The sequence below is a fragment of the Lates calcarifer genome, linkage group LG17 (genome assembly GCF_001640805.2).
Source record: "Lates calcarifer isolate ASB-BC8 linkage group LG17, TLL_Latcal_v3, whole genome shotgun sequence".
NCBI lineage: Eukaryota > Metazoa > Chordata > Actinopteri > Centropomidae > Lates > Lates calcarifer.
The window spans coordinates 5,258,540-5,284,612 of NC_066849.1; the positions used below are offsets into that span (position 1 = coordinate 5,258,540).

The 26,073-nt window shown below is 39.1% G+C and overlaps 3 protein-coding genes across 5 annotated transcripts; 2 read left to right on the forward strand and 1 right to left on the reverse strand.

Moving 5' to 3' along the window:
- Positions 1-959: 959 nt before the first annotated feature.
- tomm70a (translocase of outer mitochondrial membrane 70 homolog A (S. cerevisiae)) lies at positions 960-7,946 on the reverse strand. Its single transcript, XM_018670042.2, has 12 exons — positions 7,622-7,946; positions 6,290-6,463; positions 5,448-5,574; positions 5,237-5,346; positions 4,999-5,147; positions 4,235-4,442; positions 3,923-4,057; positions 3,650-3,757; positions 3,319-3,435; positions 3,051-3,148; positions 2,833-2,955; positions 960-2,751 (listed from the first exon to the last, which is right to left on the reverse strand). Exons 1-12 carry the CDS (start codon positions 7,853-7,855, stop codon positions 2,598-2,600), a joined length of 1,737 nt encoding a protein of 578 aa, XP_018525558.1. The 5' UTR covers positions 7,856-7,946; the 3' UTR covers positions 960-2,597.
- Positions 7,947-10,839: 2,893 nt separating this feature from the next.
- lnp1 (leukemia NUP98 fusion partner 1) lies at positions 10,840-18,043 on the forward strand. 3 transcript variants are annotated; one of them, XM_051077400.1, is made up of 5 exons: positions 10,840-11,747; positions 13,651-13,896; positions 14,613-14,708; positions 15,012-15,367; positions 16,374-18,043. In XM_051077400.1, the coding sequence occupies exons 1-4, from the start codon at positions 11,562-11,564 to the stop codon at positions 15,177-15,179; spliced, it is 696 nt and encodes a 231-aa protein (XP_050933357.1). In that variant the 5' UTR covers positions 10,840-11,561; the 3' UTR covers positions 15,180-15,367; positions 16,374-18,043. The 3 variants fall into 3 exon arrangements, with proteins under 3 accessions (XP_050933357.1, XP_050933358.1, XP_018525342.1); XM_051077401.1 differs by having other exon boundaries at positions 15,012-15,071; XM_018669826.2 differs by lacking the exon at positions 15,012-15,367.
- A 2,123-nt stretch (positions 18,044-20,166) lies between these two features.
- tmem45a (transmembrane protein 45a) lies at positions 20,167-25,043 on the forward strand. The gene is made up of 6 exons (XM_018669926.2): positions 20,167-20,390; positions 22,503-22,710; positions 22,866-23,078; positions 23,855-24,039; positions 24,130-24,272; positions 24,400-25,043. Exons 2-6 carry the CDS (start codon positions 22,515-22,517, stop codon positions 24,494-24,496), a joined length of 834 nt encoding a protein of 277 aa, XP_018525442.1. The 5' UTR covers positions 20,167-20,390; positions 22,503-22,514; the 3' UTR covers positions 24,497-25,043.
- Positions 25,044-26,073: the final 1,030 nt, after the last annotated feature.

Below are 26,073 nucleotides of genomic sequence, written 5' to 3' on the forward strand. Positions count from 1 at the left end.
AAATAAACAAGAAAAGAAATAAACAATAAAACAGACTAATGTCCTCATGTTAGGGTCATGGTTGAGAAGGCTAAATGCTTCTTTTGACAAGCCACGTCTTTAATGTCCAACCCACCCTCTGAATTACAATAGGAGAGACATAAGTGTTGGTAATAGAAATAGCTCTGGCCTGCAGAAATGTCTCAGTGAATCACCGTGCACACCATGAAGCTGGAATTAACTGATTTTTTTTTTTTATTTTCATCGTTATGTTTCCTACATTAACACATTAACGTGTTTTCTGTAAAAATGCTCGTTACAATTAGGTTTACTCATGGTCAACTTCCTGGGTAGGCTTAACATTAAGTAAAACTGTATTTGAATATAATATTGCAAGTTTATAAATTATTTCAATTTATCTAATAGACGAGAAAATGTAAAATCTCAAACACAACATTTCTGTAAAATTATAAATTGTAGTTGTAGTACTCATTGCCTGCAGGTGGAACAAAATCTTACATTTGAAGCAGCTTTTATTTCCTTTACCTTTTTGTGGCAGTATCTACATTTTACTGCTGCTACTACCTTCCATTCATAAAGACAGCACTGGAAAAGATGTATTGAACTAGTCTACTAGTCTACAACTGAGTGGTCCTGTTTGTGGACAATCTCCAGCCTGCTTAAGATTAATGTCAGTTTATGAGTTACACAAGGGGCCTCATATTTAATATAAATGTGTAAAATACTAATGTAAGCTGTAATCTGTCTACTTGTCAGTAGCAAAGCTATTAAAGATCAGAAGATTGAAAAAAAAACAAATAAGTGAAAATATTAAGCACATAAATAAGTTTCAAGGAATGAAACAATATGACATTTCTCACTGAAAAATAATCAGAGGACAAGGAGTTTTCAGTGCATCGAAAATCAAGCTGCAGATTACAACTATGTACACAGTGAGCAGGAAGAAACTTGCAAAGAAATTCATTCCAGGAATTATCATTTTATTAGGATTCATATTCTCTTTAACTTTGGTCACCATACACATCGCTGATTTTCTATTAAAACAGCCAAAATGTAGTGGATATCTGCAGATAAACTGCTGATGGTTATTACCATTTCTCCCAGGTCAACTCTCAATTTTTCTCCAGGTCTGAGAGAGAGGACTTCTGTTGTGTAGTCCTCACCAGCTGCAGCTGGAATGCATGATTTGGTTCTTTGGTATTACCACACATTGAGGGAAACGTAGCCATTACTGCTGCTAGATTTATGAATGTCAGAGACAACAGGAGGGTTTCAATTTAGTTTTCTAAAAATTGAAAATGCTCCTAACATACAGACATTCAGCAGTAGTGGCTAACTGTATGTTTACAGTGCATGGATGCTACTTGAGAACCAAATCATACACTGTACCAAGAGATTCTCGGGGCTGCATGTAAGCTGGAAACAATAAGGCGTGGGTTTTCAGAAAATAATTTGAAAAGGAGAGAAAAATAAAATAAAATCAGTCTTAAGATTTACCCTGTCAAAAGATGAAATCCAAATGTAGCATGAAAATAAATTTTACAATAAAAATAGAAAATAAATCATGTTTCTCAATTAAAGTGAGCTAGGAAAAACCACTGACTAGCCAATGCCATGTGGCATCTTCTGACACTAAAGGCAATTCAAAAATACATTTTTCAAAAAAACTAAGGACATGAAGTTGGTTAAGTTTTTCTAATCAAAAGTGTTTCGCCCAAAGTATCTTATAGTTGGGGTTTTCCTAGTGTTCAAGACAGCACGAGCATTGCATTTACATTTATTTATAAAGTGAACATGCTGCACAAAGTATATAAAAAACAAAACAGGCAATCCCATCATTAAAAAAAAAACAAAAAAACAAAAAAACAAACACTTGCTTAACTAACCTCTCTGTTGCCCGTATCCACGGGATCAATTCCAGCATTACAACTACAGACATTACACATTTCACTAGAATTTTAATCTTGCATTCAGAACTGATAATGTATGTTACAATATGGAAGTAGCCGGACAAAAACACTTCAGATCAGCATAAATTAATAAGTGAACAGTCCATCAGAACTATATAAAGCTCTCACAGTATTTTCTGTAGATTTAAAAGTGTCACAGAAGCCTTAACGTCAGTAATTGGTTCAACAGACTGCGCATATTTCAATTCTCCTACACTGTACATAGCAACTAGTAATTTAGACAGGTATACATGACCATTCATGTATGTTTTTCACTCTAGATGACCCAATCATTCTGTTTATTCTGAACAATAAAAAGATTTTCTGATGATGTTCCGGTTGAATTAAGTGCCAACAAAGGGCTATGTTGGTTTACCCCCCGCCCCCAAATCCCCAACCCATCAACCCACCAAGTGTACCACAGGCCTGGATCACAGCCTCAGTTTGAATAGGAATCTTTCTTTTTCCATGATAACAAATCCCTTCAGTGTGATGTAAACACGGTATATATTCAGGGCTTCCTTTCTCTCATATAATCCAGTACTCTTTTTTTTTTTTTAACAAATCAAAGCAAGTCAGACAGTTGCACTTTTAACACAGTTAGGTTCAGCGATGAAGACTGAGATTGGCGATCAGTTGGCAGAGAAGTTACAGTGTTGGAGGTTTCAGCCCATACTTCCTGGCCACTTCTGTCTGGGCGTATGCTGCATCACATAATGAGTACAAATGGGCCATCTCCATCTCTGACTTGGCTAGGTTAATTGCCTTGTTGAACATTTCTATTGCCTTGTCCAGATTCCCCCTGAAAAGAAAATCCTCTGGTTATTTCAAGCACTTCAACAAGACTTCAAATGTGGGGTATGGATTTAATTCTTAATCTCACCTTTGCACTTCAATGGTTCCCATAGTTTCATAGGCAAAGTCACACTTGTTGTCAATTTCAATCGCCTTACTAATGAGCTCTAGTCCCAAGTCAAGGTCTTGTTTCCATTGAAGCTGTAACAACCTAGAAATACATTAAACAATTACCAACATGTCCTGTTCACATGAATCATCTGAATAATGAATGAACCATAACATGCAAGGGAAATAAATGCAGACCCCTTATGAACATATGTGGTAGCATTGTCTGGTTCCAGTTCGATACACTTGTCATACATCTCGTCTGCTTTTCCAAACTGCTGCTGATCAGTCAAAGCCTGAAAAGAACACAAAACAAACAAGTCATAAGTGCACACTGAACATGTCAACAAGGTCTAAAGTGCTGTTTCCTTGTTTGAATAAAAAGTTTTACAACTGACATCTTGTACAGTGGGCAAAACAAATGAGTATTAAGCAACCAAGAAAAACCAAGTCTTTGATTTCATACCTGAGCATAAAGAGCGTAGCCCTCAGCACACTTTGGGAACCTCCTGATAACGTCCTCAAAGCCGTCCATGGCTGTCTGCACTTGTGCTGGGTTATTTCCAGTATATGCTTGTCTGTACTGAAGAACACATGGCCAAAACGAACTTATCAGCTGTATGTGAATTCTACCAGGCATAGTTGCCATATGTAAAAAAAGACCAAATTAATAAATCTTTATATCTTATTTTGGGAAAAAAAAAACATAATTGGGGGGGGGGGGGGGGGGGTTAAATAAATCATTTTATTTTTCCTAAACAATAAATGTCAGGCATTAGTCTTAGTTGATAACTTACAAGAGCAAAGCATTTCTGTGCCTGGGCTAGAGCAGAGTCAGGCCTGAGCAGGATGCACTCATCAAAATCTCCCACTGCCTCGTCCACCTGGTCCAATAGGATCTTCAGCTGAGGGGAAATACACAGCACACTTCTAATGAGGTATAACAACACACCCACCATCTTATGACCACCATCACTCTGCACTTTGGAAGAGACAAACATTATGATAGTGACAACTGACACTAAGTAAATAACCAAACTGATGGCAAAGAAACCAATTCAACGTCCTACCTGACCCCTGTGGTGATATACATCAGGGTTGCGTGTGTCAATCTCGGCTGCCATGTTAAAGTCTTGTGTAGAGAGCAGAGGCTGCTGCTGCTGCATGTACATGCTTCCACGCTTGATCAAAGCATTGGCTCGTAGCTGTGAAAATTACAGAACAGAGGGAATGCGTAAGGTTGTATCTTTCCATGTTCTTTGTAACGGATGTCTTTGTTTATGTATACAAATTATTAGATTAACCACTAAACAACTATCTCAGAAGCTGAATTCCTCAACAAGGAACAACAACTAAACACTCCTGAACTAAACTATCCTTACCTTCACATTGGCATCTTGCATGTTGATTACCCGGTCCAAATCAGGTTGAGCAGCAGTAGCGTTGCCAATCAGCAGGAAGAAAGTGGCACGCAGCAGCAGGGCCTCGGCAGTATATCGACCACCTGACTCGATCTCCTTGGTGCATTCGCTGATGATCTTGTCGTAGTTCTCCTCCTCCATGTACTGCTTTGCCTTCAGGTAGCCAGAGCTAAGGAAGTAAAGAAGAAGAAAGAAAAAAAAAATCAGAAAAGTTTTTATCTACCAATCCACAAATTCACCTAAATCCCTATTAAATTTCCTGTGGATAATTATGATGAATCATGGAGCCCCAGACACAGTGAGGCTTAAATTATCCGATGTACATCAGAATCTAAAGTGGAATACCATGCAGTTCCCTGAACACATCCATGCTTCCCTGAAGATACACACTGGATTTTGATGACTCAATGACTGCATCTCTAATGCCAAACTCTAGCTAAACTAGCTAAAAAGTAGCTAAATGGAGGACAGGCATGATAATTTCTAGACACATTCACACTAACCAGGAAGAATTTTTCATCACACCTTTCACACCTTCTGCCTGAACGTGTCAGAACTTTCACTGCAAACCAGCCCATTGTTTTACAATTAACTACCAGGGGAGCACAGGGGCACAGATTCCTATGGATCATTAGCAGCATCTTGTTTGGTATTACCAGCTCTTCTGTCCCTGCTTAAAATCTTAACTTATCAATAAAGTTAACACTAAGTAAATGTTCTCTGACCTCTCAGTGACCTCGGCTGCCTCGCCCTCTTTGTCCTTGTCTTCATCTTTCTTCTCTCCCTTCTGCAGGGGCTGTGAGATGATGTCATCAGTGAACGAGCTAAAGTAGGACTTGATGAACTGAGGAGAGGGCATCATCGGCTCACGATTCTACAGAGGAGGGAAATAAAACCGTAAGTTTCTTGTGATGATACAGGGACATAAAACAGAAAGAAGTGTCTCTTAAAATGGACAAATACCTTGTACTTCTCTTTGGCCTTCTCTTTTCCCAGCTGTTTCAGCACTTTGTCTGCTAGCAGCATGCTCTGTTGGTTCTGGAAGGCCTCAAGAATACACACCGCTGTGACATCTGGAGGATATGCAGGGAACAAAACAGACTGTCAGTAAACATCGCACATTTTAAGTTAAATTTGAAAAAGCACATTTTTAAGACAAAGACAAGTGTCTTACCCTCTAGGCACTCCTTCTTGTTGTCTAGTTTTTCCAGAGCTTTAGCCCTCCTGAACAGAGCCTTGACATAGCGTGGATTTAGCTCCACAGCCTGAGAGCAGTCCTGTACCACTTCTGTCCACTTCATCTGAAATGACAGTTATACACTAATTACTTTCCAAACAATATCTGTATCCGAGTATACAGTGGTCCAGAGGTCTGTCTACCCAAAATATTTTTTACAGGTGACACAGACCTGTCACAAATGAACAGAACCAAATGAATAAAGAACACCATAATACAGTTACCGAGTTCACTGATTAATCAAAGAGTCAACATTACACTTTTAGCTGGGAAGTTTGTGAGGTTTCATTAAGTTATGTGACATAACCCTTCAGTCAAACATGAAAGTGGAAAGATTTGAGAATGTTGGTGATTTGCACAGAATCTGCAACACATTAACCAAACAGGTGTAATCACAGTTTTCTGCAGGGGCATGCCATCTCTTCTGGCTTTAACTTGTGAGAAAAAGAGAAGGCCCCTTTAGCAAGCATTAAATCCAGTCAGTCCAATTCAGTCACATTTTAAGGTAAGGAAGGGAAAGGAGAATGAAACAGCATGATTTTCCTTCTACAAGCACCTCGACCAAGGGAACACCTCTTCAGAAAAGGACTGTGTGTGCCATACTGCAACAAGCAAGACACTTGCAAGGATAAAAAAAAGCTACAATGTTGTATGTTGATCATTTCTGTAAAAGAATAAATGGACAACCAATGTCTCTCTTGATGAAAATATCTAAAATTGTTTGAGTCTTTCACATTATAACAACAATATATGCACAGATTAAAAAAGGTGGTGCCAACCTGCTGTTCATAGGCTGCTGCTCTGTTCTGGTAAAACGTTGACAAATCAGCCTTCTGCTCTGTGGGACAGAGAGCAATGGCCTCTGTGTAGCACTGGATGGCGTTCTCATACTTGCCAGCCTTGAAGTACTTGTTGCCCTTGTTCTTTGCTGCTTGGGCTCGATCCAAGGGGCTCTAATAAAAAGAGAGGGAAAGGGTAACAGTTATTGATTAAATAGTCTCTCCTGTCACTCACTGGACTGGATGAGCCAGAAGACTGTTTAGTATCCCTCAGCATCTAACACTGCAACAGACCATTTACAACAACTATGCCTACAGGAGAGGTTAGGGATTCAAAATAATAATTGTAAATCAAACATTTATGGATGGGCATAAACACAAAACCCAAGTTCAGTGTTCTTGAGCTCAATCCTATAACATATGGTAGGCATAACTAATTGTAAACTAATCATAAACATCAATGGGAGGGCACAGGCAGAAAATGACAGATTCAGAGTGACTTCTCACTAACAACAGACCTCTGGGCAGCGCCATTAAATTAAGGCTGGGTAAATGTTTGTAGAGTTGCTCCAGCCCTAATGTAGCTTGAACTTCGCTGAAAACGTTGATTACTTCGTAACATTTTGGCTGAAAGCGCAATCATTCCCCAAAAGGTAACACAGACCTTTGGACTCCGCACAGTGAATGGACTATTACCGAGTAGGTCTAGCTATGTAAATCGGATCGGATGGCGTGTAAGAGATGACGGCCACCTGTAGCTTGTTACTGAATGTGATAAAACTGGCTCTACCATGAACAGACTGATTCAAATGACAGCCATCCCCGCCCCACTTTCTGAGCCGATCACGTTAGCAATCATGCCCACAGCACATTTACAATTGCTATTAACACCAGTTAACACACTCGTCATGTTATGCCCACATGCGTTTCCCACATAGCTAACCAGCTGAACTTCCACATTGTATGTCAACTAGTCTTGCTTTACAGGCGTGTAGTGATAGACACTTGCAGCCAGGCTAGTTCAGCTAGCTAACCTAGCCTAGCTAGCTTCGGTGATAACGTTAGCTTACGAAACAGCTAGCTAGCAGTTAACACTGGCTAATCCACCACCGATGAGCCGGTTGCTATCATGGGCGCTATCGGCCTTGCTCTAGTGAAGGTAGCTGTCACTGACAGCGTCAGTAACGTTAGGTGTCCTTGACTGTACTTACACGGCAATGACAGGTTTAGCCATTACAGCGTACGTACTAAACAATAACATATCGTGTTAATGTAATGACTGCTATATAAACAGCGGAAGCACGAGGAGTCTCCAAGCAACAGTAACGTTACCATGTTCTCCTGTTCTCGACTGGCTCGAGCTGCGCCGTCTTGGCCCTGCACGGGACTGGCGCTGCCTTCTGGTGTTTTCCGTTCCCCGGTCCCTTTCCTTTCCTTCGTCCTGCTGCGGTTCCAAAGGTAAACCGCCCCCACTCCCAGCACTATGGGAGTCCCGACTAACAGCGCTAGCTGCCAGCGGGGTAGTCCTGTCCCGGACTGCGGCTCGACTGGCTTTGAAGCAGCCATGATCTACAACCGAGCAATGGTTAGCCAGCCAGTACCACCACCAGACAGCGTGAGTAGGAGCCGCTTCTTCTTCCCGTGCTCAGCGAGGTCACACAGCGAGGAATCATGGGATACTTGCGGACAAGCTACGGGCTGTGTGTAATTGTAGTACCACCGTAGCATTTTGTAGTCCAAACATTATCTATGAGCGTTTGAGAAGCAGAATAGATGCGCCCAGAGAAATCATAATTAGACAAATGTTCCCTACATAAGTTTACTTTAGTAGTTCTCTGTGTAAACTATACAGTTCTTTAAATGACAGTGTGCAGTGAAGGGCACTGTTAAAATACATTTGAAATCTGCATCATATGAATACCTTTATGTACACATGTATGTACGTATCTAAAGAGTCGTATAGAGAAGATTAGTTATAAAGACATTTCTAGACAATGCCTAACGTCTAGAAACAAAATAGCAAGCCTGGCTATACCACAATTTAGTTTGCACTCACTTAACTATATATCAATTTTATCAGACTATTAGACATGTGGTTTCCAGGTTTTACAAGCTAGCGACTAAAGCGCCACTTTCGGTTTTGTTTGTTAAGTGAATGATGACAGCAATATATTAACTGGCACAACTTTGTGGAAGAAAAACAGGACATTTAAAGTAATCATAATATGAAATCTTCCACCAAAATCCTACCACATTAATGATGTTTGTGAATCTTGAAAAGTTAGTTATTTGTCTGTGGGATGACTGCAGCCACGAGGTGGCAGTGCCGCTAACTCTCAATGAATCCATGCTCTTATTGTTAAAAAAAAATACCCACTCCAATTAAAAATGCTGCATGTGTACCTCTGCACATGTACATTGTTGTTTGTGAAGAGACATTTTGGAAAATGCTAACTGCTGTCACAAAAAAGAACCCCAACACCATTTCATCCTGATCAATGTAGATTTATCAATGTGGAGTTAAAGTGTGTGTTTCTGTGTTTGTATCTTTGCCAGGTTCTGTCTCCTCTCTGTCCCATTTCAGAGCTTAGTGCTTGTCTGGATGGTGCTGGAGCCTGACCATTCAATTTGTGCCTAAAGCCATCTGTCCCCAAACAGTGACCAGCACTGAACCGTTTTCAAAGTCAACTGTATTTAGCTGGTTAGAGGGGAGTAGCTGAAATGTAGAGCCTTGTCCTTGCAGTAACAAGGACCTTTGATAGGACAACTGTTCCCATATGTGGTGTTCTAAAATTCAAGGACATGCTGTAAATTATGCTGTAACCTGTGCACACATCACATACCTATTGTTTCATTCTGTTCTTGGTGCTGCACCAAATCCATAATTTATACTAACCCTAAGAATAAAATGTGAAAATTGTTTATATTTTGATTAGTCCAGGTTGAGTAGCTTAAAACATGTTGCATCCTTCAGAATAATCAATTTTGCACTGACACAGTAGCTTGTTTTGAAAAGCCACAAAATCAATTTTGCCACTAAACTACACTAACACGTGATGAGACACAATAACCTTGTACTGTGTGTGTGTGTGTGTGTGTTTGTTAGCTATGGTGAAACTCTCTTCAATGATCCAACAGATATTGTTGCTTTACAAAGGTGGAAAAAAATATATACTGACAGAGGTTATAATAAGGATGTCTGATCTTCCAGCTATTCCTGACTCTGTATGTTATTCCTGTAAAATGTGCTCGCTATTGTCAGCACAGCCCGGCTTAGCTTTAGCCCCCACCACTAGATGTTTGGTAACCTGTGGCTACTGAGATGTGTCAGTGCTCCTATAACGCTGGGAAGTGTTTGGATGAAGGAGCAGGTATTTTGAAAATGTAAGTCTATATAGATCACCTGACGTAAATATACTTAATCAATCCTGCTTGATCATTTAATCAGGTTAACGTCAGAGGCTCATGCAGGTAGATTTTTATTAATACAGTTTATTGTTGTTTTGTTCCATGGCTGGCTGTTCTAAAATATTTTTGGCATTAATTTTATATCATTCGTTACACAATATCTTTAAAATCCAGTATTTCTAAAATGAGTGACGTGTGTTTTTGGCACACACACAATGGAGCAGAAAGTAAGCTGAGTCAGTTAGTCAATAGGGATTCACTGTTGGAGTTGGATCACAGCCTCCTGTCTCTGCATTCACAAGTTTGATCCTCCACCCATTCAACAAGAATTGAAACATAGTATTACATTGTTTTACTCCATTTATTTGCACTTCTTTAAATACTGTATTTAACAACCACTGTAAAAAAAATCAAAGGTGTATCAAAAGGTGTTAACCCGGCTAATTTATCTGGATCTCAATTATTTTCCTAGTAACTGAAAAATATTGGATTATTTCCATGGATGATTTGTATAATCTAATATCATATAGGCAGATATTAAAAATAGTTGTGTTTGTGTGTGACCTCAATTGGCTCCCAAAGTTAGAAAAAGGACAGATTACTGTAATCTTGTTCTCAGTCAAGATCTGAGGTTACATGACAAAGCAGCAAAGATGTCTCATAAGATCACCTGCAGGGATTAGTCGTCCTCTTTGAGAACCAGATTTCTGAGACAATTAGTAGCATTTTGATCCTTTTAGTTTGTGAGGGTCTGAAGGAGGGTTTATATCGTGTTCAAGTATGACTCTTAGCTTCAGTTTCTGAACTCTCAAGACATTATTGTGTCTAGTGCACTACAATGTTTTTACCTTTAACATATTCAGTACAGCCTGTTTTGCTTAGGCCACTTAAAGAGTGAAACATTGATGACCTGTAATGAACACCACAGATACCTGGAGACTCCACTGTGACTCTATTGCATTTTGCATATCTTATATTGTTAATAATATGTCCTCTTTTGAATTAATTTTAATTGTAGAATTACCAGTGTGTTTTTCTGTTAGATTTTATATTCAAATGCAAAATGCTCTAGTGCCACAAAATGTTGAAAAGTTAACCCTGTGGTCCAGTAAGTAAGTCAGTGTACAATAATGTGCTTATGATTGTTTGTGCACATGTAGCTTTTTTAGTTGCTTAACTTAAATTGCATTATATATGGGAAATGTGCTTTACTTAGATTTAAAAAAGCATCTCTAAAACAAAAACAAGAAAAAAATGTCTCTGTAGATCAGTAGTACTCAGTGTAATATGAAAAGATATGTTCCCTCTCTGTCCTATATTACACAAGCCCCGGGCTCACAGCGCACAGCGGCAGACAGAGATGCCTGCACTCCATAATTATTGACAGGTTTGATGTACTCAGCGAGTGGAAAGTATGGGGAAATTGGAGTTTCAGTTGTCTACCCCCAGGCCCGTGACTGTAATGGAAAGATTAAAAGCAGTGGTCACATCACACACCCAGTGCCAAAATACTAGCCATTCCTCCCTTCCTGTTTATCCCCATCACCTCCATTTTTACTTTCTTCTTTCAGCGACGTTAAATAGATTAGAGGGGATTCACTTATTTAAAGACTTGAGGAAAAGCTCTGCAGTTTATTTTTGGATCAATCCAAAAATAACACAACTACGGCCACAGTGCTTGAGGCACCAGCGGGATCTAATTGAAGTAAGTTACCTTTGCCTTGTGGGACAGTGTTGAGTAGTAGAGCAGCCAGTCAGTTAGAGGATTAGTAGGTCAGCTCAGCGTTGTCTTTACTCTCTACACCACTCAGCTGGAATCATACTTTCATCTGTTGCACCAAGAGGCTCTCCGTCCAACTCCATCATGTCTCTCAGGCTGCTGCCTGCCATTATTATGGACAATGATGAAGATGATGATGGTAACTTCACAAAATGGATGAGCAGTTACTGGGGTCATGGAGCAGAAGGTGGACACTCCAGAGACAGAAAACGCAGTTTCAGAAGACCTGGAAAAACACAAGCTGATCGAAGAGCATCACTCCCAACTGTGGTAAGGTCCCCTGGCATTTACTGGATGCATGCCTGTGACTTTGTTAAACATGAATTTGCACTGACATGTAAACAGCTTTTTTTATTTCTTTTTTTTTTTTTCTTCCAATTTCTGCCTTCTATCGTGTCTGACCTCAGCATGTAGTGTTTTACTTAAACACTACGCACTTAACTAATTAACTAATAAATTAACAATATACTGTATGCCCCTATATTAATAGAAATAAAATAATGTGGAAAATGTATGAAAGTTATTTACAGTATATGCAAAGACTGAGGTTGAATCATTAAGAAAGCATGATATTATTTACAGTATATTTTGTCAGACAGTGACAGCAAAGTAATGCATGTATATACTCAGCAGACATGGAAAACCCACACGCTGGTATGAGTGCTATGCAGGCTATGTAGGTCTGTTATAGTGTTTAGTAATAGGATGTCCTGACCTGTGATTTGCCTCCACCAATTTCACATCAATACTGTCTGCTGATGCAGAAGTATATGACGTTTCCCCAGCACACACTAAAACACAGACAGACAGATTGGAGTCTTGTTTATAATTGATTATATCTGTATGTAGATCATGCAGACGTACGTTAATTAAACTTTCTGAGCTGTTGTTTTGTAACATGCGAAATTTCCGACATAAAACCTACAAAGTACAGAATTCTTAATGCTGTGAGTAATAATACTGGTGTCAGCTCCTCTCATTACTTCTTCAGAGTTCTGTATTACCTCACATCAGTGTGATCAAACACTGAGTTCACTGCCTCATGTGACTGACAGGAAGTCTTCAAATGAACCTTGGTGCAAGTCTGGTTTCCATGTTGATGCACGGTATATGTAAGTTTTAGAGATATTCTTGTTATAGGGACGTCAGAGGTCAGTAGTAGCCACACAGCTGCACACCTCTGTCTCATACAGTAAGTGCTCAGTATGCAATACAGTATTGAGGACAATTTAGCAAGATGGATGTTTACCAAAATGTAAACATTTACCCTGTATAATTAATGGACCGGTGAAGGCATTAGCAATGTGTGTGTGCAGTTGAATTCATGTTTTTTTTCTTCTGGCAGTTGATATAGTCTGAATTAATTTTACTGACAAAAGTCAAATGACCTGCACAATCAAGGAACTTGATGCCAGTGCATGTGATGGATTTCCAAGCATAGATTTGATCCATTTATTCATTAGATTTGCCACATGTAGAATTCTTCATTAATTTGTCTGGCAGTGCTGATAATATTGAGATTTTTTGAGGTCTTGAGTTTTATTCTTTAGGAACCAAAGTAAATCCTCTGAGTTAAATGGCAGAAAAACACATTGCAGCCACATGACCTAACTGTTAATCCACACTACTGCAGGTGGATGTGTAATGCAGCATGAACTCAAATGCATTCTTTTTTTTCTATAACCACAGCACAAACGGTTGGGTTTCATGCAGAAGAACTGACAGAGCATGATGGTGGACTCATGGGTTCTCAGTTAGATCTCACCTTTTGGATACCATAACACAGTGGTCCAACACTGTTCAGGATAATTCAACAGTAATTTATCAATGAGAAGAACAAATCAGAATATTCACCTTACACAAGCAAAAAAAAAAACAAACAAACTTTATTCTGTACTGTGAACCCCTCATACCCAGAGGCAAACTATAATTAGGTGGTTGTTACTTCTGACTTTGCTAACATGTTACTTAAGGATATTGGAGAGTGAGTGACTAACCTCATTCACAGACAAAGGCTCAGCAGAATCATCTGTCTGGTTTTAATGTTCTCATGAGCCGCTCTTTACATTTTCAGCTACAGCTATTTATTTTCAGCTGACTTTGAACCAGTGTGGACAAGTAAGAACTGTTATGTTGTGTAATGACACTTTGTCCCTCTCTGTGTGATCCACAGTCACAATTAGATGCCATGAAGTTGAACAAGCTCCATGCAGCGACAATGGCTCCCTCTCCCAGCCACATCAAGACAAGAGAGGAGAAGGGGGAGGTCAGGCCCCACCAGAGAGCCCGTCGCGCCTCCTCAGATGACAACAGCCGCCCAAAGTCAGCCATCCCAGAGAACCGCATCACCACCATCCCGGAGCTCACAGAGTCCTTCGAGAAGAGACTTCGTGTCCGTGATAAGAGGACCATGTCTCTGGTGAGCAGTGGTACTATCAAAATTCATGTGCTTTTTTTTTTTTTTTAAAATGAGCCCAGTGTGTTGTTGATTATAAAGTTAAATGCAGGTTCATGTCGGGTTTGGTACACTCTGTCTTTCACTAACAGGGTATTACAAAGCTCTTCAAGATTAAGGAGCTCTTAAAGAGAATTAAAAGGTGTATTACCTTAATGTGTTGACAGGATCATGGCTGGGTTAGGATTGCATTGATTCAATGTCTAGATAACTCCTACGTTTTTATATTTGGATATTTTAGTACTTCATATTTTTTGTTGTTATTAACTTGCATTCTCTGATTTGAAAGCTCAGTGTTCTTTGAACTTTACAGTACAAGGTTTAGGTTAATTGTATTGTGTAACATTTGTCAACATTTGTATCTACAGAGTATATTTTCTGTATTTACTATGGCATACAGTGTTTGTATTGTTTGCTTATCCATTATAATTTAGAGGATTTTTGGAGAGGAATCTGTGGCTAAACGCATATTATATCCAAGACAACTTTCAAAATAAAAGCTGTTGGTTGCTGTTTACCATCAAGCCTTTGTAACGTAAATACACAAATGTTTTACAGTGAACTGGTGTTGTAGGATAACAGTGCAATTTCTATTCTAAATATATGACATAGATACTATTACATTTAATTTTTTGCCAGATGTTTCGTGTAAAATCTATCGTTGACTCTTTTTTTAACAGAATGAGGATAACAAGTTGTGCCTGATCTGCTATGAGGACATGCGTAAGAGTGGAGGAGTTCAAGAGCTGCACTGTACGCACCGCTTCCACAAAGAGGTAAAAACATTTTTTTAGATCTATTGCATGTCTCCTCTACACTGTGTTCCCACAGCCGTGACCTTCCTGATGCAAAGGAGTTGTCACTCACTCACTCCAGTCCTGGCATGTCAGATATCAGATATCCAAGGTGCATGAAGGCTGCTCATTCCTGGACATGCATGAAGTGGTATGAGGAATGAACAGTGTGACTTCTTCTGAAACCTGTCTCTGTGGAAGTGTGGAGCACACTAACAGCTTACCCCTGGTCAGAGGAGTTGACACTTACTGATTGTGATGTCTCTACTTTGGTGGGTGCTGAAGGCGGCTCGGAAGTCAGAGCAGTGCCGGCCCCGCAGTGGGAGCGAAGCAGCAGCTTGTCAGGTGAGGAGACTCTCGGATGAGAGGAGGAAGTCAGCAGACGAGCCACTCTGCACACAGAAGGAGCAGCACACGCCCCGCCGTCAACTTTCCCTGCGGAGACATCGCTGATATCATTCTGTGTGAAGGAGGAGAAGAAGAAGAGAAAATAAAGGAGATGAAAATTATGTGACATTCAAGTGATTCAAGTGTTCAAATCTCAGGGCCTTGACTGTGCCTGACCAGATCCTGTGAAAATGCCCTGTGGAGTCATTATGACTCTTAGTCCTCAGTGTCAAAACCCAAACCTAGGAGGATTCGTAAGTCAGAATTCATTAATAAAACTTAAAACCTTTAAAAAGTCTGAAAAAGCCTTCTATTTTTGGGATTGTTTAAAATTTTTATTAGGCAAAGCTAAGTAGGAGTTAATGGAATTACTGGTACTTGAACAAACTTGTATTTACCTGCTGCCATATTAAAATATATGTTACTTAAACACTGGCAAAGAATACGTGCCTCTATATATTACCACATGTATAAATGACATGTACAGTATAAATTATTTGCTTCATAGTAGTCCGTAAATGATGTAATGATACTTTATGTTCAGTTATGAGTCACAGCTTGTTGCTGTCTAGCCAATATCTTTCTGGTTACATCCATCAGATGGTTTTAAATATCACACAAGGAGATTATTTCCAGTTTAGCAGAACTGCAATATAACTTCAATAGTGTGAAGAGAAAAAAATAGAAATATTTAATATGGCACATACAGTATTATCAATGTGTCTCAGTTATCGTGATTTGGTTGCATCCCTGTGTTTAAAGTTTCCAGTCACATTATTTACTATGGAGTTGTAGGGCGATGATGTGTGTAACATTGATTGCTGGGGAGTTGTTTTGATGAAGTCCAAAATGACGTGTATTTCTGTGTTCAGTCATAATTGTTAAGAAAGATGTTTGTATTCTATGTTGTGACAGAAATGAAAACAAGTCAATAAATAACCGTGGAAATAAGTTTTAACTTAAAACTATCTACTTTGGATATTACTTGCTTTGTAAGTTGATTGACCAGAAAAATCTGCTGGGACTTTCATAACTGCACTCCTTCAACAGCAGAGTAAAACATGTGACAACAGTGTCCTCACAGCTCGGGGTCGGGTCAGAGTTAATCCTGTTGTGCATATGCATACTGTGGGTCAGCGTGTTGGAAATTACCTCCTGGCATCAGTGAGGGAAATCAATACCTGCAGAAATCATAAACATTCAGCCTGGGTGAAAATTAGATACAACAGATGTAATAATGTCTCTTAACATGTGTTTCAGTGTGTGGAGCAGTGGCTGTGGAAGAAACAGACGTGTCCCACATGTCGTGTCCATGTGTCCATGCCAAAGCCCCTCTACTGGTCATCGTCCCGCACCTTGGTCCCATAACGATCCTGCACTTGCATTTGCCATGCCTGCATGCCCACGTGACCCCCTGACCCCAAGACCTCCACTACACCTCAGTCCTCCTGTTTGAACTCCTGGAACAACCCTGTGCTTGAGCATCAAAATAGTACTAAAGAAGGAGACTTTTATTTTGTTCATCTCCTGTTAAGGGAGGGTGCTGGTCTCGTATTGTTTATTAATATATGATAGAAATGTAAGAGGTTTTGTCTTTTTGTCCAGATTTCATCAGAGACAATCTGAACACTGCACTGAGCCTGCAATTATATGAAATAAGTTTTATCTACAATTATTTTTTCTTTTTAACAGTTTTTTTTACTGCATTTTTGCATGTCTCATTTACCTTAAAGGAGTAGTTTGATATTTTGGGAAATACTTATACTCACTTTATTTTAAAGACAGATCTTTCTCAGATCTGTCTTTAAAATACAGCCAACAGCCATTAGCTTAGCTTAACTTTAAGACTGAGGTAACAAAATCTACCAATAACTTCCTAGAGTCTCTGCTGGTTGCCTGGCAACTAGTCACAGCAGAGAAATAGTCCAGCACCTAATGCCCATAAAACAGCAAATTGTCATTTTCACACTTTATATTTTGTACAGATTAAACAAATGACATGTAAAGTGTTAATTAGTGATCTTTAGAGGAGAAGATAAACCCCTGCGGCGTCCAGCTACATATTTAGTGTACAGACATGAGAGTACTATCAATCTTCTCTTCTAACACTCAGGAAGCGAGTAAAAAGTACATTTCCTAAAATGTCATATTATTCCTTAAAAATGATCTTGAGCATGACTTACACATTTATTTGACAGCTCATGGTTACTGAAAACATTTACACCTTGTTAATGTTACACACTAACTTCAGCTTGTATGTCAATAGTACGTGAGTATTTGCATATTCAAACTAATTGTGGTAAATATTTTTTATGTATTATAGTCTTGCTCACTGTTCATGAAAAACTCTAATGTTGTGGGAGGATATGTTAATGGAATGGATGGAAATGATAACACTCACTGCTTCATGAGGACTATCTTTGCAACTCTAGAAGTGAGTGAGTGCACCTTCTCTTATTAGACATAAAAGTGAACTCCTACTGCTGAAACTGTGAGCTTTCCCGTCTGCTCCATCTTCCTGCCTTATCTATGCTATTGTTTTGCATGTGAAATATTTTGCATGTGAGGTCTAGACGCCTGTCATCTTCATACAGTTGAGCTTTCAAGCATCTCCATTGTGTTGCATGTCATGCACAGCCAAATGAGAGTTTACAGCCTGTGCTACATGTCCAACAAAATCAGACTACATGTACATAACTTTATCTTTTAAAAATAGAAATAGCTGTCTTTCAGTATATAATGTATTGAATACTACATAACTAACTAGTGAATCCTGTTATTTTGCTGTGATCTGGCATGTATATATGTCCAACCAAAATGAGTCTGTTTGCACTCTACAGATAAAGCCTAATAGGATTAACTTAAATGTAATGTAATGTCATCTTTCTCTCATTTTTTCCACTTTTATTAAAGGTTAAAAGTCTATCTAAGCTATACTTACTGTCCTCTCTGGGAATTATAAATTTGGTTTTTGGACTGTCTTTCATATGTGACTATTTGGTCACTCTCCTAACTTATAAAATATTTTTATTCAGACCCAGAAATAAAGAAAATCACTGTGTCAAGCCAGTTTCACACTGCCAGGACTTTAAAGACTGAAGTTACACTATGACCAACGCAGAAAGTAACAGAGACAGTATCAGCCCTCAGCTGCCCTGTTGACTGTATTCCTGAGAACAAACTGGATGGCACACAGCACTGTTTTGCTGTGACTGTTGTGGTCTCACATTCTTGAATAAAGACACACTGATGTGGCACACCCTTGCTAGATTGCTCAGATTATATCACTGCAGCCCATCAGAGCCAGTAATAACAATATTCCAAGGTATTTGAATCCCATAATAACACTGGCAACACCAAAACAGACATTTTTACTTGACAGAGAAAAAAAAAAACAGACATAACTAATATTAATGATGGCTCCATTCCATTTAGGTGTGTCAGTAAGTCAGCATGTAAAATTTCATAGCCCTGTCACTGACAAACTTGACTGGAATGCAGCTGTTTTCAATGTGATCAGTTCAATTAATTCACCTCGAAATGTGGCTGCTGTGTCTATTTAAGTGGTCAAGATGGTGTTTGTTAAATTGGTGTTTAACTCCAACAGTACCTGTTCTGTGACTTTACAAGTAATATAGGACTAATTATAAAGCAGATACTGTGAGTACTATATCTGTATTTTGGGGGGTATCTGTTTGGCTTTTATTATGTTCCTATTTATTATGTTCAGATCTGACTTCTTAAAAGAAATAGATTAGCATTTTGAGAAATATTATTTCTCGCCAAGACTTAGATGAGAAGATAGACATCACACTCATGTCTGAATGCTAAATTTGTATTTGGAACCTGGTAATAGCTCTGGATGTGTGCCCCAGTAAAACAGCAAATTATCAGTCTCTGTGTAATATGTGAATGTGAGAGCTTTAGATGTGTTGGTAGGCTGATGTGTTGACTACTTTTGCACAAAGCCAGGCTGGCTATTTTCCCATTCCCAGTCTTTATGCTAAGCTAACTGGCTACTGCTTGAAACTTGATATTTATCACACAAACAAGAGGGTAATATCAGTCTTCTCATCTAACTCTCAAGTGTATTTTCCAAAATGCTGAACTACTCCTTTAAGGTCATCAGTCAAAACACTTTATGATCAGAGCTTCAACCTTTCTAAGCCTGCAGTTTGGAAAATTATTTAAATATAGAAACTGATTTTTTCCACAGGAATTAAAAATGAAGATTTACCTGAATACATGGAATATGAAAAATCCAAATAATTACAAAAAAAGAGAGAGAACTTTTTGTGTTATGGTCAAAATTGTCTAAGGGTGGTTGAGGATGTGTTGGGTGGGCTCCTGACCTCAGGTTTTCTAAAACCCTGTCTACGGTCCTGTTGAAAACTACATTTTGTGTAACTGCCAGTCAAATATAGCTCACAACTAATCTTTTACTTTCAGAACTAACACTTTTATCCTCCTGTTTTACACTTCACAAATACATATACATGTATAAATTCTGAAGACATCAAACTACAATTGACGTATGTTTTCAGTGAGATGGGTCTTTTATAATGGTATTTTAAAAATAGTATATGTCATGGTTTTCCTGGAAAACAGTGGCTAATTTGTTTTCTGTTGACTTTGCTAATTGTTTATTTTACACACCCTGACTGGAAGTCATAATTTGCGTCAAGTTAACACTTGAGTTCAACATAACACACGACCCTCCACACTTTTGTCGCTATAATACAGGTTGTCTCGGTCTGTGGTGAATGGAAAGGAATCCTCCTGCCTGAGGACTAGGAAGTCTTCCAGCTGCGGTGTACGTGATGGAGGTCTTGTCCCGGCCCGGCCCGGCCTGCACAGTCTGGATGGAAAGTAGCGGTTTTCTCAGCGCAGGGAGGGACCGAGCCGTGCACGAGCAGGCGGAGTGAAAGTGCACACGTGGACACCTGAGACTGACGTGGACTTCAGCCAATTACAGCACGGACTGATGACGCCAGCTCCTCTCAGTCATCCAATGGGATAGTTTATTGGGGAGTAAAAGACTAAACTGTTTAGAGTCGGAAAAATGAGGAAAAAAAAGATTGTGCAACGAGTCTGGTCTGGAGGCTGCTGAGTCTCAGATACGAGATAGCTGATGTTTACTTCATGGTTTCTGAAAAACAGAAACCTTTTATTTGCTACCGGGAAATTATGTGTATGAAGATAAAATGAGAATACTTTGATTTTCCTGGTTGAACATACTTCCAGCAACTTTTCACCTCAAGAAGCAAACATACTTGGGTAAGACCCCCATTTTTATTTCAGCTGTGAAGGAATTTGTTGTACAGTAGCTTTATACTACATCCAGCCTGTAACCTACAGCGCTGCTTCTGCTCTCAAAGTCTTAAAAAAGTGTCTATACAGTAAGCTTTTATGTTGAAGTCTGAATTTCACATTTAGAAGCTCAGTAAACCACAAAACTATATGCTGATCTTTACACCCAATAATCTCAGGCAAATGGCTCAATTATCTCAAGGTGAGGGATTTAATGGGTTTTTAGCAGGCTGTACAGTTTGTATTCATAAACTTAACAGCTCTGTCAACTCTTCCAGGGCAAAACACAAGGCGAGCACTTAGTTAGTTAATACCCTCAACATTTATGTCCCATTTTCGAGCAGTGACACTTAAAAAGCAAGATTTACAGTACATACTGTATCTCAGTGTGGTTTCATAACATTTAAGACAAAGTATCATCACTATTAATTCCATTTACTTGTAGCAATGCCATTTCTAGAAATACTCCAGAGCAATTAAAAGCCCTGCAAGCATGTGTGCTTTATTTTAATGCTGTAGTTGGTCAAGGCAGGGCCGATTTTAACGGTACACTGTCGGGTAGTTTAATCTATCACAGTGCATCATACTTTATAAACTGACTGCATGTTTTGTGTTTAAAATCTTTATCTGGAGAGAAGCTAGGAAAGTTCCCTCTGAGCTGAAGTGTAAAGTAGCATAAAATGGAAAACTCAAGTAAAGCTCAGATACTTCAAAATTGGACTTGAGAACAGCACCTGAGTAAATCTACTTATTACTCTCCAACACCAGGTATAATAGAAAATGTGTATTTATTTGATGAAATCCCTCATGTGTGTGACACACTGAGTCTGGAAACAAAACAACACAGATGTTGTTGTTGATTAAATCAGACAGACACTCGACAGTCTTCCAGCAGCACTACAGTGACATGGTGGATTGATTGTCATGGCAACTGAAGTGTTTTCCTCAGTCTGGAGAGGATGCACAGGCAAAGGGCCGTCTTACGCAGATGAGTTCAGCTTAACATCTGAAACAATCTGTTTGTATTGGCTGTCCTCTTTCAAAAGGTTCCCTTTGTTGCTGGGCAGAATGTTGCCTGTCATCTCCATCACAAAGGAAAGTACGGACATGCACCTTATTCTTATTCTCCGCTCACCATTGATGTCACTCCAGCTTTGCTCTCAGAGTTTACAAAGCATTATTCATTGCTAAGTGGACTGAAGTCAAGCAGCTTCACAAAGCTCCTTTCTCCTCATGTAGTATTTACAGTGAAACTATGAGGAGGTACACAATTGATAAAAGAGGGCACAACCCATGACTGACTTTGAAAAGAAGGCCTGTTTGTTTTTGATCATTTTCTTTTTTATTAGACATGTGTTTGTTCCCTTGAGAGAATGTAGGTATAGACAGCAAATGGTGACAGCCTGGTCTGCACCCACAGAGAACAGCACACATCAATCAGGTGTCAAGGTGATGATGGCTAACTGTTTCTAAGGAGAACATGCAGGAGAACAGTGTCAGTTCATTGAGTAAGCAGTGGTATAACTATGAAGACTACAGAGAAACTGCTCTATTTTACAGTGTAGTGAAGGAGACAGGTTCATGTTTAAAGGTAAAGGTGTGAGCCTCCTGACACAACCAGATTTCTTTCTCTGTCTAGACACACTTCTATGAAGGTCAGCTGAAGGGCTGTCGCCAACACACACACTAATTATGTCTGATTATGGCATTTAACTAAATTACAGCCACTCTTGCACTTTTCCCTCCCCATTTCTTATTCCTTCACTTGTGCCATCCATGCGAAAAATACTGGAGGAACACTTTATATAAATATATGCCAAACTGTATAGTAGGTGAAATGATCTTGTTTGTTTTGATACATTTACTGCCTGCATTTAAAGGAAACCAAGATTATTTACTTACTGATACAATATAGCCCCAATATTGAGAATAAACCCTGCTTTGTGCTGAGTTAAAAGTTGTGTTTTCTGCAGTAGTGCAAGAGGAAAAAATGATTTTAGATTATTGAGATAGCAGCAATCATAGGTCCTCACTTCATTATAACGGCAGCTAATAGATCTGTTTCCTCCCACCATTCAGATGTTGTGAGTCATGGGGAGCTTTAAGGGCCATGCACTCCCTGGGAGCTTCTTCCTTGTAGCTGGGATCTGGTGGTCAGGAAAGTACTCACTCTGGCACGCCACCCGCAGGAACAAGAACATAGGTTCCACTCGACTGGCCAGCAGAGCCTCTCAGCGCCGCCTGGAGATCATCGAAAACTCTGTCATACTCTTCTTCTCTTTTTTTGGTGAACAGAGCTCTACATATACACATTTAGAAAAGTCTGTGAAATCTTTGTCCATAGAGTCCATACTGTGTAGTTACAGTTTAAAAACACAGCCATTTGCAGTATCACCTCATGATTAAAGGAGATCTGAGTGTTTCCTCTGCCAAATTCCACAGGGATGCTGGCTGAGCAGTTTTTTGCAGATGGGCCGAGGCTCCACTTGTATGACTTTGCTGAGAAACACTGGGAACATCTGATGAACTGGCAGCATGCCACCATGTACTTATTCTTTGGCCTGGCTGGGACTGTGTCGCTGATCATCCACACCACAGAAGCTGCCCCACTGGCACTGGATAGGTTAATGCTGGCCATTGCTTTCTTTAATGAAGGTAAAATGTTTATTACCCAGTCTCCATTTTGATGTTGTAGTTATTTACATCAGTGGTTCTTAACAGTGTTCTAAGATGGACCCCACAGTCCTTTCAGATGTACCCAAGTACCCTTCTGTAACACCACCTGTCATGGTCCTGTTTTTGCATTTGTACCAGCAGAAGCTAGACTTCAATCTTAATAAGCTATTCATTTTAACCATTTATCCATTACTGTAGCTAATGTTAACTATTTGTACTGTACATTAATTAGTTTTAAATTCAAACTATTTATCCGTTACATTTAGCTAACCATTTCAAGTGTTTATTCATTAATTTAGCTATCGCTGTCTATTTTAACCATGTATCCATTACTTTTAAGGAAAGCTGAATATTTGAAATGTCTATGAATTCAACTATTAACTAATCACGTATTATCTATTGCTTAGTTATTAATTACTTTTAGCTAAACATTTCATCCATCCAGCTCTTTTAGCTAACAGACTTCTTTGCTTGCTCATTTTCACGCTCTCTCATTTGCAACGCATTATATTCAGATTAAAGCTGACGATATATACAGTATTTTCAAATAAAGTTTGAATTAGTTTTTTTCAAATTAGCGTAGTTAATCTACTATAAAATTTCCTTGTACTCCCTGTGGTAGCCCTGGCTGGGAATCAGTGATTGATTGATTCATCAAACTGACAAATGTCAGCATCATAGTAAACAAAGCGATGTATATTTTACTCCACCATTCTCATCTATTTCTCCATGATGCCTTTCCTTTGTTTTTGCAGGATTTCTTTTCCTCTACCACCTCCACGGCAGAAGTATGCTGGACGTCCATGTACATCAGCTCCTGCTCTATGCCATCTTTGGAGAGGCTCTTGTCGCCTCCCTGGAGGTCTTCCACCGAGGTAACATCATTCTGGAGCTGATGCGGTGCACCCTCACCGTCCTCCAGGGAAGCTGGTTCTGGCAGGTATGTCTGAATATGTGCATGTATGAGCAGAAGTTCATGGTGGACATTCAGGACACACTCTAACAAACATCACCCTCTCTTTGGACACAGATTGGTTTTGTGTTGTATCCTCCCAGCGGCCCTGAGTGGGACCTGAAGGATCCCAGTAATATGATGTTTATCACCATGTGTTACTCCTGGCACCTTGCCTTCGCCATGCTCATCGTGGCTGTGCTCTATTGCACTGTCAGCTGGTGAGAACCTACTCCAAACCAGACAGCCCATAAGCTGCTGCTTGTATATTTGTCCTGGGATTAACAAGTTGAGCACCTCCAATGGCACTCTCTCAAAAACCTGGTGTTTGTTGTGTTCTCTCTGTAGTGTGGTTCGCTCCAGATTGAAGAGGACTCCTCCGATGGAAATGGGACTTTTGAAGCCCAGAGAGAGGGACCCAGAGTCAGAGGACGAGATTTTATGAAGAGGACAGTTGTTCATCTACATTGTGACTCATGTATATCACAGTCAAATCAGGGATATAATGTTTGCAGCAATGCAACTAGAAGCAAGGCATGCAGACAAAAAAGGGATAAGGACATGGTTTCTAGATGCTTTATTTTAGAAATACAGTATATCTCTACCTCTGCCTTATTTAATCAGCTGTACACCCCCCTTTAGCTTTACTTGTATCGTTCATCGCTATTTATTTAGCTGTGGCCTTATACTTTTTATATATTCTGTCATATTCTTTTACTATTAATTTGCACATACAGGTAAACATAAACTCCTAAGGGTAAGCTTTACGGATCGCATGCTATTCATTCGACACACCTTTTTTTGTCAGACATGTTGGTGTTCTGTGGCGTCATCTTGTGGTGAAAACAACAATCATCATCAGTTCAACATACATTACTTGAACGCATTTTATGTGGCTTTTTGTTCCATAATGTCAGGAGGATGAGTCACACATGTGAGTCAAACCCATTGCCAAACAATAAGAATTTTATTAAAATTCTTTAAATAATTCATTTTTGCTATTTTGACATTATTACAGACAAAATTATTGTTGCTATTGTTGTTAATGCATCTGTGAAGAATTTATTCAGTGTGACTTACCAGAGACTTATACATTGTCAGTATGAGTTGTCAGTGGTGACTAACATGGCGTTTATAGTAATCTTATCAGACATTTTACTTTTATTTAAATAGTTGTAATAAGATTATTCACAGAAGTTATACAATTATAGATGTTATTTCCCATTTCTCACTATATTAGTGAGATCACTTTGAAACCAAATGATCACTCATGCATCACATGGTCATCCCAGCAGGAGATTATCATTCATTTTATCCTATGGCTGATTAACTGACTAACTAACTATTTTATTGTATCAAGCAGTATAGGCTGCAAACTTTAAACGCTTATACATTAGGATTTTAACTAATGATAAGTTAAGTTTTCTGTCATTTTCCTAATAAATGTTTTATTTATAAAATATCACAAAACACTCATTTTCATTGCAACAGTCTAAACCTCAATTTTTCTATGAAGAAGAGAAGATCAGCACATTATAACAATTATCAAAGAAGATTTAATATTGTTGCATTAAAAAATGCACAAACAATTCATCCATGATCAAAATTGTTGTTTTTTTCTGTTGATCAAAACTTGACTAACCAGTTCACCTCTAGTTATATCAGTTAAAATGTTCATCTTTGCTTTATTGTGGAAGTATGTCCATATAGATGGTCAGCAACAATCAACAACTTGGGGCAACATGTTGACTGAATATCTACCCACTACATGTCTGTATGAATCTAAGATGATAATAGTCGATACTCGATACGGAAAAAACATACTTGTAGGCCGAGCTAAAATAAACTGAAGTAGCAGGGTGACCTTATAACATATGAGTCATATGGTTTATAACGCTTTTTTATCTGACAAAATTTCCGTGTTGTGCTACATGATTGACTCAAATGGCTGAAGACAAAAAGATCAGAGTGAGACCTCTTACAGCTCCTCCTCCGCTCAGGTGTGACTATACTAAAGTCATC

Excerpts from the sequence above, each read along its gene's own strand:
- tomm70a (XM_018670042.2), bottom strand. The coding sequence starts at position 7,855 with ATGGCTGCTTCAAAGCCAGTCGAGCCGCAGTCCGGGACAGGACTACCC. Across the intron at positions 4,058-4,234 it reads TGCAAGATGCCAATGTGAAG|CTACGAGCCAATGCTTTGAT; the intron begins GTAAGGATAGTT and ends TAATTTTCACAG. Across the intron at positions 2,752-2,832 it reads GGAACCATTGAAGTGCAAAG|GGGGAATCTGGACAAGGCAA; the intron begins GTGAGATTAAGA and ends TTTTCTTTTCAG.
- lnp1 (XM_051077400.1), top strand. The coding sequence starts at position 11,562 with ATGTCTCTCAGGCTGCTGCCTGCCATTATTATGGACAATGATGAAGAT. Across the intron at positions 13,897-14,612 it reads ATAAGAGGACCATGTCTCTG|AATGAGGATAACAAGTTGTG; the intron begins GTGAGCAGTGGT and ends TTTTTTTAACAG. Across the intron at positions 14,709-15,011 it reads CGCACCGCTTCCACAAAGAG|GCGGCTCGGAAGTCAGAGCA; the intron begins GTAAAAACATTT and ends TGGGTGCTGAAG.
- tmem45a (XM_018669926.2), top strand. The coding sequence starts at position 22,515 with ATGGGGAGCTTTAAGGGCCATGCACTCCCTGGGAGCTTCTTCCTTGTA. Across the intron at positions 24,040-24,129 it reads AGGGAAGCTGGTTCTGGCAG|ATTGGTTTTGTGTTGTATCC; the intron begins GTATGTCTGAAT and ends CTTTGGACACAG. Across the intron at positions 24,273-24,399 it reads CTCTATTGCACTGTCAGCTG|TGTGGTTCGCTCCAGATTGA; the intron begins GTGAGAACCTAC and ends TTCTCTCTGTAG.